Consider the following 15581-nt stretch of genomic DNA (forward strand, 5'->3'; position numbering starts at 1 on the left):
GTTTGCCGAGCACCACACATGAGGACCTGTATACAATAACAAGCAAGCAAATAAATTTTTAAAAAGATGTCTTTCAAGATGTCAGAGCCAGGTTCTCTATAAAAAGTAAAGCTCAGGCGGATCTCTGTGAGTTCAAGGCCAGCCTTGTCTGCATATTGAGTTTCAGGACAGCTGGGGCTACAGAGAGACCCTGTCTCAAAGAGACCAAAAAAAAAAAAAAAAAAAAAAAAAAAAAAAAAAAAAAAAAAAAAGAAAAAAAAAAACCGAACAAGGAAAGCTCAGGCGGGTGTGGTAGCAAGCCAATGTAAGGAATAGACAATTCAATTCTTAGAACTAAGGTAAATGGAACAGTGTTACAGATTACAGTCAATACAAAAAGAATCAACTGCTTTTCTATATCACTTTAATGAACAATTAAAAGCCAAATCTTTAAAGAATGTTATTTACATCCAAATGAAATGTGTTTAATTACACTAAAAACTAGAGACAGTGGTAAATTAATGCTGAGGTAAATTTAAAAAAATCCAAATAAATGTATATATGCTATTTAATGAACTGGAAGCACTGTTATCATCAAATAATATAGAATTAATGCAAATCAAATAAAAACCCAGTTGGCTCTAAACTAAGACCAATTCTATATATGAAAATACAAAGGACATATGTCACAACAGTCTTGCAAAAAAACATCAAAACTGGAGGTATTATTCTATCTGATTTCAAAATTTACTGAGGATGTATTTATCAAACCAGTGATTTTGATTTAAAGATGGATAGTAAATCACTCAGAAACAAAATTCAAGAGAAGACATATAAAACTACAGAACAGAAAAAGGTGTGCAATAATAATAGTAGCTCTGTTTGTAATATTACAAATGAGACAGCACACACAAAAGAAAAACAGTAAATTTTAGAATATAGAAAAATAGAACATTAATCAACAAAGAAAAGAAATGAACTATCAATATTCAACATAAACTGTAAAAATATGCTATTTATTCAACATAAACTGTAAAAACAAGCTATAAAAAACCAGCCAGATATTAGAGTTACAAATAACTCCATCACACGACATTCCTGTGAGAAAACAGTAACTATGATAGAAATATTCTATTATGAAGGTGATTGACTGGAAAGAAATACAAAGGAACTTTCTAGGATAATGGAAATAGTCTACATCTATGGGTTTCAGATTATATGAATGGATTTATTGCACTTGTCAAGACTCTGAACTACGAACTGAAGATCTAAGCTTTTCAATTAAAAATCTTTTCTCAATGAAAAACAAAACACAGATATCTTCACTCAAAGTCAAACTTTTTTATAGCCCAGGTATTAAGAACACAAAATTTAAAGGCAAGACCTAGAAATCTTAAAGCATAATAACAATAATTTTACAAAGAAATACAAAAGGAAAACATCATAGTGGACCTGGTTGACTGAAGTAACCCAATATGCTTCAAGAATGAACTATGGTAAAAGTGCAGTAGAGAAGTCAGACAAAAACACCTGATGATAATGTCTATTTCCACTATGTAAAAAAGTGCATTTTAGCTGTCTGGCAATGAAGAACCACTGAAGAAGTTTTATTAAGGGAGTAAGAAATTAAAAAGACAAGGCTCAGGCTACATCAGTACAATAAAAAGGCTTTGCAGTCTAAAGACTACTTGAGCCAATGATAGAACATACATCCTCCCACTCTCACATGGGGCAGTGACCAAGGCAGATCACATGCTGGCCATAAAACACACCTTAACAAATGTAAAACAATAGTCATCACATAATATTTGCTTTTATATAACAGAATTAAAACTAGAAGTCAAATTACAACAACAACAACAAAAGTTGGAAAATATCCATTTAATTTCCAAATCTTGGAAATCAAAGACACAAGGAATGAAATGGAAATGAAAATTCAACTCACCAAAGTTTAAGCAATATAACTAAAATAGTGTTTAGAAGGAAATTCATAATACTGAATGCATGTTAGGAAAGAAGCGCCTAAAATCAGTAACCTAAGCTTTTACTTATCACAGAAAAGACAAGCAAATTAAATATCTAAAGTAAACACAAAAGAAAAATAGGGCCAAGATGGCTCAGCCAGTAAAAGCATCTGCCACCAAGCTTGACAACCTGGGTTCAATCCCCAGGACCCACAGAATAGAAAGCAAAAATGAATTCCCACAAGTTGTTCTCTGACCTCCAGCTGCTTGTAGACACACACACACACACACACACACACACACACACACACACACACACACACAAAATAATTAAATAGTTTTAAAAGAAAAAATACCAAAATTACAGCAGAAATCAGTGAATTGAAAACAGGAAATCAACGAAACAAAAACCTGTTTCCTCAAAAATATTGAGAAAATCAGTAAGCCACTGCTGGATGGAGGTGATAATTGAGCCATATTCAGCAGAGTTTCAGATTTGCAAAATGAAAAAGTTCTAGAGATCTGCTATACAGCACTATAAAGAGTTTAACAGTACTAAACTGTAAACTTAAAAATGGTAAATGTGAAAATTAAACAAAAGCACGTATCTATACTAGAATAAGAAAAAACCCCCACAACTATCAAAACTGAAAGAGGCAAAGGGGTGGTTGGGGGTTATGGTGCATGCACCTTTATTCTCTGCAAGCCAGAGGCAGACAGGTGAATCTCTGTGGGACTGAGGCCAGCCTGGTCTACATAGTGAGTTCTAAGATAGCTAGGGCTGCAGGCAGACCTTGTCATAAAATAACACAAGCGTGTGTGCACGCACGCATGTGTGTATGTGTGTGTGTCTGTGTGTGTGTTGTGTGCAAGAGGCAACTCCATGTACAGTAAAAGAATAATAAAAGAATACTATGAATATTTATATTAAATTTCAATTATATTATATTTCAAAACACTGAAAAAACTTAGATGATCTGAATAGGTCTGTATTTATAAAAGAAAACAGAAAACACCAGATTCTGATGAATTCTAGCAAACATTTAAAGAAAATCATTATATCAATTCTCTACAATCTCTTCCAGAAAGAGAGAATTGGGGGCTACTTCCTAATTCATTCTATAAAGCTAGCATTACCAAAGACCAAACCAGACAATAACATTACAAGACATTTACAAACCACTATTTCTCATAAGCATAGGTATGAAAATCTAAGTGTCATCAAATCAAATCCAACAGTATATAAAAAGATTTATACCTAGAATATGTTAAAGATATGCAAAGCTGGCTCAGCACTTCTCAAAATTCAATTAACATAATCCATTGTAAAACGGCTCCTGCAGTTGGTGAGCGTATGCACTTTAACTCTAAGTAGCTGTGAAGCGATTCATGCAATGCTTCAACACTTGGGCTACAGTGGAAAATAAATCAAAACTGCTGCCCTTATAGAGTCTACAATCTATCAAGAGATAGACATTGAACAAGTGAACACAAATCTCTATCTCAGGGACTCATCCTAGAGAGCACAGAAGTAGCAGGATAGTCATAATGGAGCACTTTCCAGGCTAAAGAACTGTGATGAGTTATGACAGAAACAAAGAGGCCAAATAGGGTGTATAATGATCCCAATGCAAAAAACAAAAGTACTGCATATTTAAAAAAAAAACAACAAAAACTGAAAAAACTCGGGATCCAGTATTGGTGGAGGAAGGAGTAAGAGTTGGACTGTGGTTCTGATTTTACTGACCACTGGATAAAAAAAAGCTAGACAACTGGGCATGGGAGTACACGCCTGTAAATCCCAGTATTTGAGGACTGAAGCAAGAGAACTGCCAACAAGCTTGAGGACAGACTGGGTACACAGTGAGTTCCAGGACAGCCTGGGCCATGCACCAAGACTCTTTGTCAAAACTAACAAAAAATAAGTATAAAGGTGGAAGAAGAAAAGACAGAGATGCCTGGGTGCGGGCCAGGTGCAAGTCAGTAATCCTACAACTCAGGAGGCAGAGGCAGGGGGATCATAGCATGTTTGAGGGCATCCTGGTCTACATGGTGAATTCCAGATCAGCCTGGGCTACAGAGTGAGATCCTGCCTCAAACAAACAACAACAAAAAGCCAAAATAGAGTATCTTTGTTGCTGAGCCATAATATCTAGGATAGGAAAGAATAATGGGCAGATATACTCTTCAAAGACAGAACACAAAGAAGACACAATGGAGGTGCATGAGAAAAAATTAAAGAAGGCCAAGGATAGGTGGCAATGTGTTCTACCATGCATGACACCCTGGGTTTAACCCTACATTCACACAGAAAAAGGCAGGCATTGCAAGGGGAAAAAATTCTTGAGTGTGACCTTATTCTAATTATGTTTAGGATTCAAGCTTCATGCTCTTTAAAAAGAACACAGGTGTTAAACAAACACCTTTCCAAGTGCTTAAAATTCTGTACATACATAACCTCAACAGAAAAATAAATGTTGGAAAAGCTAAATTTCTAAAATAATGAAAACAAAAAACCTTAATTGTGTCTTTCAAATAGTATCTATCAATACTTTAGTCAGTCTATTTTAAAATCTAAGTTTTTAAAAACTTTCCTTGATGACTTGCATATTGCTTAACACAAAATCATAAACATTTTTAACTAACTCCAATGTCTTATAAAAGAAGTACTTACAGGGACATTAAGTGCATACTGTAGTCCTTGAGGAAGTCTTTCGTGTGTTTCCATCTGTTCTTCATCATTTTTCACAGTCTCCTCATGGACCATGAGTTCATCGTGTGATATCATATCCTGCTGTCTCATTTCGCTGTCCTGTAATACTTCATCTGCAGCCAGGATCTCCTGGTGAGGCATACTTCGATCTTGAAGGACCGACTCTTGCAGTTCTGCGGACACGGCAGACTGGCCAGACACTCCACCCATTACAACCATTGCCCTGGAAGACTGCATTTCGTCTATGCCGCCACATTTAAGAAACAATCCTTCCAGTTTGTCGTCAATGTTCATGCTTAAGTATAACTGCGTAGAAAGACCAAGTTTGGCAACAAAGCATAACAAATTAGTTTATATAACTACTTGATATTTTTTAAAATTTCAAATTATAAAAGGTATTCATTCAAACAGAAAAATTTTATTCATATGATTCAGAACATTTAAATGATCAAGATTGGCTTCCAAAGGTGAAGTAAAACAAATATTCATTGATATTAAGGCATAAAATCTTAACCTACTTCATTATTGAACACGAACTTAACATAAAACAAATTGAACGTATTTTTAGTTTCAGTTTAAGAATTTATATAACTCAATATATTATAGTGTCTTAAAAAGATGAACTCAGCAAGGCATAACCTGACAGAGAACATTATCAGGCAACTCATTAATGAAAACCTAGATATTCATTCATCATACTGAATTGGGCTGGGGATGTAACTCAGTAGTACAGTGCTTGCCTAGCATGCACAAAGCCCTTTTTCAATAATCCCCAGCACTGCAGATAACGAGCATGGTGGCACATGCTTGTAACCTCAGCACTTGGAAGGCAGAATACTGCTGCAAGCTGAAGGACAGCCTGGTCTTCACAGAAAGCCCCAGGATGGGTAGGGCTATGTTGAAAGATCTGGTCTCAAAAGAACAAAAACTAAAGAAATGAAAAATAAAATAAAAAGTACTTTCGGCATGAGAGTATATAAAATAAACGTAATACTACCAAAGTGAGAGACCTAGGATTAGTAAATATACAGGCTATGTTTTGGTTTAGAATCTCTTTTCCAAATAAATTGTGTTAATTAAAGAGCAATTCTTTGATTGTGGCTTTCAGAAGTCAAGTATTTGGGTGAGTGACCAAAAAGTTAAGTTGCATTCCAATCCCCACTGAAATCAAAATACCCTTTCATTTACTAAGGATACCATCAAGGGAGTGACCTTTACTTACAGGAACAGTTCATAGAACTTTGTAGACAGAAAAGTAAGCAAAAGTCTAACTTACACTTGCTCTTCTTGCTTTCCTAGGTACCAGATATTATCAGTCTTAAATATGACAGAAGAGCAAGCATTTCCTTTACCGTGTCAGAATCTTCAGGTACCAAAGAAAGTCTTAAAGGTCCAGCATTTTAAATATGTTATCTAAAGTTACTGCCCTCCTCACATTCTATGTTATACATTTCTTGGAGAAATCTATCCTACAACTAAGTGGATGTTGTTGAAAAGGCTAAAATTTGATTATTATGGCCAATTCTTTGGAAATCCTTGCAAATCATTCATATATTTTTTCCAAAACTATTTACTGTTTTCTTAAAGAATGTGAAAAGCCCTCAACTTAGGAGTTTATACATACAATAATGACCCTTTACTGCATCTGCTGCTGTCACATATACTATTCTTATGAAAAATTTATGAGTTTTGAAGAATATAGGAGATGGTTTTGATCATGTACTTCAAGAATTTGAAATTATATTCCCATAGTACTATACCTATATTATGTAAGTGAACAAACTATAAAAACATAACATTTTATTAACTGTATTCTTAACATCAAGCTGAAGCAGTCAGCCTTAAGTAAAAATACTTTAGGGACAAGAAATATTTTAAGAGGAAAAAAAGTGTCAAATGTCTCAATAAGGGTCTTAGGACAGGAAATCAGCAACTCAACAGAGGTAGTAAAGTTAAAGTAAGTAGAAATAATCCAGGTGGAAAATAATCTCTTAAAAAAAAAATCTTCCTGAAAACAGATCACAGGCAAAAAAAAAAAAAAAAAAAAACCTCTTCCTTCATTCTGATGGCTCCTTACTCCTATAATCCTAAATTAAGTCAAACATTTAGAGTTAAATTGGATAAACTACAAATTGTGTTACACAGTTTTTCTGAAATATCAGAAAATACTTCAGTGTCAATGAAGACTGATCAGACAATATTTTAGAGTAAAATTTGGAAATATCTGTCAAAATAAAACTACATCTCAAGAGGCAGAGGGAGTTGGATCTCTGTGAGATCGAGGCCAGCCTGGTCTACATAGAGAGTTCTAGGCCAGCTGTAGCAGGGGAGACCCTGTCTCAAAAACCAAAATTGATAAATAAATAAAAAAAATTGTATGTATTCTTGACCTAGTATTATGGTTTGATGAGAAAGTGTCCACCCAAGAGGCACATGTATCAAAAGGCTGGCACCTAAAGTGTCCACCCAACAGGCATATGTATCGAAAGGCTGACACCTCAATGGTGGCAGTGTTTGGGAGGGTCTGGAAACTTTAGAAGGTGGGGCCCAGCTGGAGGGCAGGGGTCATGGGAGCATTGGGAACATTATCCCTGGCCCTCTCTGCTTCCTGTCTGCCATGAAGTAAACAACTGTCCTCCAAGCACTCCTGCCACGAGTTCTGTTCAAGTCCATAAATTCTTCCACCTTTTAAGCTGTTTTGTCAGGTATTTGGCTTTAATAGCCAAAAAGTAACTAACATACTCAGAAACCTCACTGCTAGGAAATACACAAGCCTATGAATTTACTCATATAAGTTCACCAAAAATATATGCAAAAAGACGTTTGGTACAACCTTTTAGTGGGAAAGACAACACTGATAAGCACTGAAATGCCCACAGTCAGTGAAAGGAATGAGGTTAGCTACACATGCTGGTCCTACAAGATAAAATAAATGAAAAAAATTAAGTAGAAGAACCATATAGGTAGTATGATTCTTTCCATGTGTTTTTAAAAGGATAAAAAGCTCTAATCAATGGTTATTCTGGAGATTTGTTTGGGTTTTGTTTTTTTTTCCTTTAAAAAAACTTAACAGTGGAAAATTTGGAAAGTGAGATAAGAAAGGATCTCCAGGAAGACTCTACTTGGATCTTCTCTTTCAAATCATGGATGAGTGATCTGTTTGGGGTTTTCCTCCAGTGTTGGAGACAGTGCATGTGATCCTTTATTGTATCTGTGTTTTGAACATACAGTGACACAGCACATGTTAGCTTTGCTGAGACTGCTGAAGAGTCACCAGGGGAAAACTAATGGCACAGAGGGGCAGTACAAGGACAATTAAAAAGGTCTACTTTCTCAGTTTTCCTGCATTTGTCCTGTTGTTTTCTCCCATAGGTTTGCACTAACTGCCGTGTGTCTGTGTGTGTGTGTGTGTGTGTGTGTGTGTGTGCGCGCGCTCATGACAAACTTTTGGTTGAGCTGTGTAAAAATAATCTTAACTGTAACAGTTTAGGTAATTCCCTAGTCATTTATGCCTTCAGCAAAGATGTTCTTGAACGTAAATTAGCAGCTGTCACTTTCTGCTCTCTTCAAGAATAACCTCCTCTTGTCATTGTCTAATTTAATGTTCCTGATCTGCTACCTACAAGTATTTAGAAACAAAGCTCTGTAGATTTACAAGTAGACACAAAGTACATAAGCTTTGAGTCAGGGCTTTTAATAAGGACTTAAAATTTGAGCTTTTCTAAAAAGAAAATTTTACTTATTATTTTTACTTTATCTTATGTGTATGAGTGTACCTGCAATGTATGTAAGTGTACCCATGTCATGCAACGCCCATGGAGGTCAGAAGAGGGTGTCGTATACCCTGCAACTGAAGTTCTAGACAGGCCGTTGTTAGCCAACATGTGGGTTCTGGGAATTGAACCTGGGTCCTCTGCAAGAGCAGCCAGTGCTCTTAACTGCTGAATCATCTCTCTAGCCCCAAAATTTGAGCTTTTAATACAAGCACTTGTCAAAATTATTTCCTATATTCAGGGGGCTTTTTGGGCTTGCTTTCAGAAGTCAACAGAACTGTAACACATTGACATGCTGGGCATTGCTACTCATTTTTAATCAACACACAAGGCACTTAAAATACTTAATGAGGCTTTAACAAAATTTTTATGCAATTAATGATAAAAGTATCTTTCTAAATTCATGAAGAGATTTGTACCTGTCTTAATAAATAATTATGATACTGACCTAAAGAAGTACAACTAGCCTGTGTTGACAACTAATGTGTGCTGGTGGTTTTAGGTGTACGACCTAAGGGGGGGGGCACCCTTTATATGTTACCTTACTTAAATTTTTTTTATTTGAAAAAGTATTTTTATTGATTTGAGAATGTCATACAATGTATTTTGATCATAGTCAGAGCCCTAATCCGCAAAGGAGTTACAACATATCCCTATTTAACTAAAATCTTGGGCTTACCACAGTCACAAAGCTAGAAAGTAAACTTCAATTTCAAATCAAGCATCCCTTGATCAAAGCACTTTTTCCTCACCAGCCCACTTCTAGACTTAAAAAGGCCCTGGCAGTGTCAAGAAGGTGCTGCACTCACCTTGTGCTCGCCACATGCTAATGCACTTCAGTGCTACTGCTTGGCTTTGCACAGACATCAAATGATCCTCAGCTGAGTGCTCCCCATCTCCTGGCTAACATGAGAGAATCCCTTTTTCGCCTCTGGGTGGAAAGAAACCTTTCTATTTTCCAATCTCTATTATCATTCATACCTCAGTGACTTTCTCTTCAGCCATTCTTTTTGCATGGTTTAGATATATCCACTTAAACTACCTTCCTTCCTTCCTTAATTCTTTTTCTTCAAATTATTACCAAGATAATCTCTCCTGTATTTTTACATTTTCAATTGGGAAGTTTAAAAAAAAAAAAACCGTATAAACCTATATATGGCAGATAAATAAAAAAAGCTGGGTGTGCTTACACATGTCTTTATTCCTAGCACTTGGGAGGCAGAGGCAGGCAAATTTCTGTGAATTGGAGGCCATCCTGGTCTATATAGTAAATTCCAGGCCAGCCAGGGCTACAAGGTGAGACCCTGTCCTTTTTTGTTTTGTTTTAAAAAGCAATACTAAAGATATACCTACACCAAAGAAAAGGGGCTATTAGTTTTAAAGTGAAAAAGATTTAAAGGCTTGTGCCATAATCCTCTAAATTTCTTCAAAGCATTTAGTTCACCTTCAGTGTACATGAGATATCTCTACCAGTTATTTGCTACCTTTAATTAACCTGTATTCAAGCATGAAAGAAATACTTCTCACTTCAAGATCCTACTTTTCTGTTTTCTATTTATTTATTGCGTTTGGCAGCAACATTATTTTCTATTAACTGTCACTGAATAATATGGAACTTCAAATATATATTACGAGTTAAAAACAAAACATTGTAAACAAGGTTAGGAACCTAAATAAGATTTTATTTCTGCCAACTTAAAATATTCCCTAAGGTCCAACAATATCCCACCTTTATACCAACACCCATTCAACCTAAAAAGAAACCTCACTTTGTAAAAGACTCAAAGAAACTTATTCTGAAAATAAGTAAAAGAAAAAGGATAGACTTCATAAACTAATTCTCTGCCTAACCTCTAGGTGCTGGGGATAGAACCCAGAGCCTTGTGCATGCTAGACAAGCACTCACCACTGAACTACATCCTCAGGTCTCACAAATTACTTCTGAACCAAAGCATTTTCACTAAAACCCTGTTTATCTGGAAGACATCAGGTATATTAATTTGGATATTTATATTTCTATTCTAATTAGGGAGAAATTTCATCATAAAATATCTTCATTGATGGCCGGGTGTGGTGGTGCACAACTGTAGTCCTAGCACTCAGGAGGCACAGGCAGGCGGATCTCTGTGAGTTCAAGGCCAGCCTGGTCTACATAGTGAGTTCCAGGACAGCTGGGGCTACAGGGAGACCCTGTCTCAAAAAGACAAAATAAAACAAAAATATCTTCACTGAGACACAGGTTTCAAGCAGCCATCAGAATACGGTGGTCCATGACTGTAAACCCAGCCTGTGGAATGCAGAACCAAGAAGAACGCTGCAAGTTCAGGGTCTACACAGCCTGGTCTCACAAACAAAGTGTGTGTGTGCTGAAATAAAGAAACCCTTATCAATACCAGAACCAACGTTTTATAAAGTTTTCACTTTTCATGCCTATGAAGTTTTCTATGCTCTTACCCTTTAGTTTTGATCTAAGCAAAACCTGTTCATTTCTAAATGAAAAAAACACTCTTGTCTGGCCTAGTTTACATTCAGAGACATCTTAGATATTTCTTTTTATTTTTGTTTTGGATTTTGTGTTTTTGAGACAACAGTTTCTTTCTGTAGGTCAGGCTGGCCTTGAACTCATACTGATCCTCCTGCCTCACCCTCCCAAGTACTGGGAATGCAGGCATATGTGACCATGCCTGGCTCTGCTCTCAAATAAATCTTTGTATGACTATTATTTTGCATATTACAAGGTCTTTCTTATAAACTGCTGTTTGAAACATCCTAATAAGAGCATAGTTCCTAACAATGGCACCTAGATAAAATGTTCCCTGATCAATGCCAGTAACAACAGAAGATATTTAAGTAATAAACATATAACCTCAATAGCTATTAATACAATTATTAATTAAAATTTTTCAAGGTAAGACTCACCATTTTGTACAATGTAAAAACTTCAATAAAACTGACCATTTTTAAACACAGAAAAATAATTTATACATAATTAAGGCAAAGGTAACAAGTATTTCTACATACTAGAAACCCACCCTGAAAAAAAAAGAATCTGACCAAATTATATTCCAAATACTTATCACTAATGTCTTCTAAAACAATATAACAAGAAAATAATGTTACTGAGAAATTAAAACACTACACTTCTGCCAACTCAAATTATAATTTATCTTTAACAAGCGGAGGAAGGAAGGGGAGGAGTAGGAGGAGAAGGAAGAGGAGGAGGAGGAAGAGGAGAAGGAAGAGGAGGGAAGGATCCAAGCAAAGCAAGCCTACATTTTGTTGGTTCTAGCTATGGTATCCATTGTATTTTCTGCCACTATGAACAATTCAAACTAATGTTTAAAATACTGACTCTATTAGAAAACTGAATTACTATAATTTTATATAATAAAAAGAATGAAAAAAATATTTAAAGTTCCATATAAACTCTGAGCAAATGATTAACACCTAATGGTTATTTTTAGTATGTGCTAGATAGTAACCAAGATTTGTCCCACAACAGAAAGTGTTAACTGTTTAAATCAATACAAGTTTATTATTGTTTGACATACTTATTTTTATTTTATAAGTATGAGTATTTTTAAGTGCACTTGTGCATGCAATGTCCACAGAGGCCAGAAGAGGGTGTCAGAATTCCTGGAACTGGAGTTATGGACAGTTAGCTGCTATGTGGGCACTGGGAACCAAATCTGGGTCCTCTGCTAGATGCTCTTAATCACTGAGCCATCTCTCTAGCCCCTTCTTGTTCATTGTAATAAGAAGTAAATCTGACACAAACTCTAGTGTGATAAGACAGCTGACTGCTTTCCCCATTCACACCCAAAATCTGTTCTCTCCTTACTCAGTACTAAAAGTTATGTGAGACATAGTTGCCTAGGTAAGACTTATTATCCAGTCCCCCTTACAGTTGCTTATGATCAAATAACAAAGTTGTTGCCAATGGGATTTGAGTGGAAATGTTATACACAATTCTTCTTAAAAGCAAAGCAAAATGCTCTTCCTTTTTCTTTTTCCCTGCTGGCATGTACTATGGTAACCATGCTTGACAACAAGATGGAATCTAAATTGAGAATAAACAACATGGGTTGAGGATATATTAGTGATAGTGTGTAGTTCACTTAGAATGAACCATGTTCTGGGTTTGATCATTCCCAACAACCCCTACCCCAATAAAAGAATGGCAGTGCCAGGTAATGGTGCCCTGGACCATAACAATTCTGGAACCTCCACACAACCATGGGATAGTTTCCATGAAATTTCCAAGTAAATAAAAACATATTTCTACTGTGATAAGCCTAGCACAGCAGCCAAGGCTAGATACTAAAATATCAAACATAAATGCATTATCTTTAAGACTGCTTCCTATAAACTGGGCGTGGTGGCACACGCCTGTAGACCCAGCACTTGGGAGGCAGAGGTGGGTGGATCTCTGTGAGTTCAAGGCCAGCCTGGTCTACATAGTGAGTTCCAGGCCAGCTGGGGCTACAGGGAGACCGTTTCAAAGAAAAAAGACAAAAAAAAAAAAGGACTGCTTCCTATTTTACTACAGATAAACACACAACGTGCATAAGTTTACAGTAGCATATCTTAGTTTCTTTTCCTTTAGCTGTGATAAAACACTGACAAAAGCAACTTAAATGTGAAAGGATTTACTCTTGCTCATAGTTCAGTATATGCAAGTAAAGGCAGCAGGAACCTGAACCTGCTGGTCACACTGCATCCACAGTCAGGAAGAGAGCAATACATGAAAGCACACTGGTACCCAGCTCACTTTCTCCATTTTATACAGTCCAGGAGTCTTTGCTTGGGGAAAGGTCCCATCCACAAATAAGATGGGTCTTCCCACCAGGCATGGTGGTTCACATCTTCCATCCCAACATTCAGGAGGCAGAGGCAGACAGATCTCCGTGTGTTCAAGGCTAGCCTGGTCTACATTGCTAGTTTCAGGTCAGTCATAAAAAGATGAGCCTTCCCACATTGATGACTATACTCGAGATAATCCCTCACAGATATGCTCAGAGACTAACCTTAATCTAGATATCCCCTTCAGAGCTGTGCCTAAAGGCTTATCTTCTAGGTGATTCTAGACCCTATCAACCCTAACACTAACCACCACATATTTTTATCAATATTAAAAAAAAAATGGCAGATATAGAGAGTAATAGGTCTAATTTTTTCAGGTATAAAAATAGTCTCCCAAGCCAGGCGTGGTGGCGCACACCTTTAATCCTAGCACTCGGGAGGCAGAGGCAGAGGCAGGCAGAGCTCTGTGAGTTCAAGGCCAGCCTGGTCTACATAGTGAGTTCCAGGACAGCTGGGGCTAAAAGAGGACCCTGTCTCAAAAAGACCAAAAAAAAAAAAAAAAAGTTTCCCTAAGACCTTCTGGGAAATGTATTAAGGATGGGGGTTAAAAACTGTAATCTTTTGTTAAGGAAGATTAAATAAGAAAATAGCTTCTACTTAAACTTCACTTACCATTATATGATATATTTTATATATCATATTTTTTGTTTTAAACTAAACTGAAAATCTAAAAAGAGATATCATTACTCATCAATTTCATTTTAAATTTTTTTTCAAGGAAAACATTAAAGTCTCTTTCAGAAAGAAAAACCAAACAGAAACTATTATACAAACCCAACATGACATCTATCATCCAAAAAGGTTCTGTATTTCAAAAACATGACTTCCTCAACACTGCTAGCTTAAACAACAGCAACAACGACAACACTCAAAGATTTGGTCAATCCACACATCGTAGTCAGAATGGCTTCCTTAAATGAACTACATGATGTTTTATTTTAAGTTAATCATAATAAAGCTTAAAGAAATAAAATGTAGTTATTGAGGATTATAAAAATAGTTACCTGAGTCTGAAGTAAAAATGAAGACTTCAAGGAAGGGAATGCTGTAGAGCTGAGAAAGAAATCATGTTGACTTTCTACCTTCACTGGCTCCAGAAACTCAGTATTGTCTCAATTACTCCTGCTGTCCAATTCCTACAATAAAACACACATACACAATAAAAAAAGCACATTGATCATGGAGAGAAAACATGCTGTAAACACATTGAAGTGACTACTCTGCTAATGTAGTAAGCTGCATCTGCACGAGAATGCACAGGTTTGCTTTTAGGTATGAAACTGGGAAATTACAATAGTGGCAGGTAGTAAACCAGAAACCTTGGCCTTGTAAGAAATAATCTGGTTGGGACCTGCGCCATTCCTAGTCTTGGGGCCCCAGACACCTGGGGAACCAATATTGCTTCCTGATCCTTCTCATCCAGACCAACTGAGTGCCTTTCTTGGGCCCTAGGGACACAGCTCCTGGTCCTGGCCCCGCCCTCACCTCTCTCTGCGTCCCTGGACCTGCACCACCGGCTAACTCTCCTAGCCTGCACTCCTATCCTCAGGCCTCTTGGGGTAAGTCTATAGCGTAGCCCTCAGCGCCTTGACTCCCCAAGCCACATTCACCCTTCCATCTCCCCTGCTGTTCGCTACTCCTAGTTTGGGACCTGCGCCATCCCTAGATTTGGAGCCCCAGACACCGGGGGAACCAATACTGCTTCCTGACCCATCTCACCCAGACCAACTTAGTGCCTTTCTTGGGCCCAAGGGGCACAGCTTCTGGACCTGGACCCGCCCTCACCTCCCTCTACTTCCCTGGTCCTGCAACACCTGCCAGCCTTTTGCTGGGGCTGCCAGCCTCTTTCTGGGGCTCGGACGCTTACCTTTCCTCTCCCTGATCCTTTGCATCCAGTACAACCCAGCTACTCAATCCACTCCCTGGGAAATCTTGGGGCTTCTTCCCACCCCATCTGCCTTTGCAGCCCTGCGTGGCACGGCCACTGACAGGGTCTCAGGTCAGTCCAACACCCAAGTTCCTGAGGCCAAAACCATTCTTAGAAGATTCCAGACCTAAGGAGAAAGTCTGAAAACTTCTGATCCACATTGGAATTGGGCAACCGCGGAACTCCTGAAGACAAAATCAACCCAGCCACAACAATATAAAATCAAAGGAGAGAACCAGAAGCTTAGACGAACCAGCTCTTCATACCCAAAAAGTAAACCACAAAGACACATAAAGCTCAAAAATAAAAGAAGCAGAACTAAACTTGAAGGCCCGAGTATCACACAAGAGTCAGAAACTACA

General features: G+C 37.3%; 1 protein-coding gene across 2 annotated transcripts in view; it reads right to left on the bottom strand.

Annotated features, from left to right (window-relative positions):
* The window catches only part of Znf148 (zinc finger protein 148), a 141251-nt gene that overhangs the window by 61982 nt on the left and 63688 nt on the right, over positions 1-15581 (bottom strand). For both annotated transcript variants that reach the window (XM_008842978.2, XM_008842979.3), the window contains exons 3-4: positions 14297-14428; positions 4618-4962 (exon numbers count right to left, since the gene is read on the bottom strand). In XM_008842978.2, coding sequence (XP_008841200.1) covers positions 4618-4950 — 333 coding nt within the window. In that variant the 5' untranslated portion in view covers positions 4951-4962; positions 14297-14428. The remainder of the gene's footprint in view (positions 1-4617; positions 4963-14296; positions 14429-15581) is intronic.

The sequence above is a fragment of the Nannospalax galili genome, unplaced genomic scaffold, assembly GCF_000622305.1.
Source record: "Nannospalax galili isolate Female #2095 unplaced genomic scaffold, S.galili_v1.0 scaffold18, whole genome shotgun sequence".
NCBI classification, from domain to species: Eukaryota; Metazoa; Chordata; class Mammalia; order Rodentia; family Spalacidae; genus Nannospalax; species Nannospalax galili.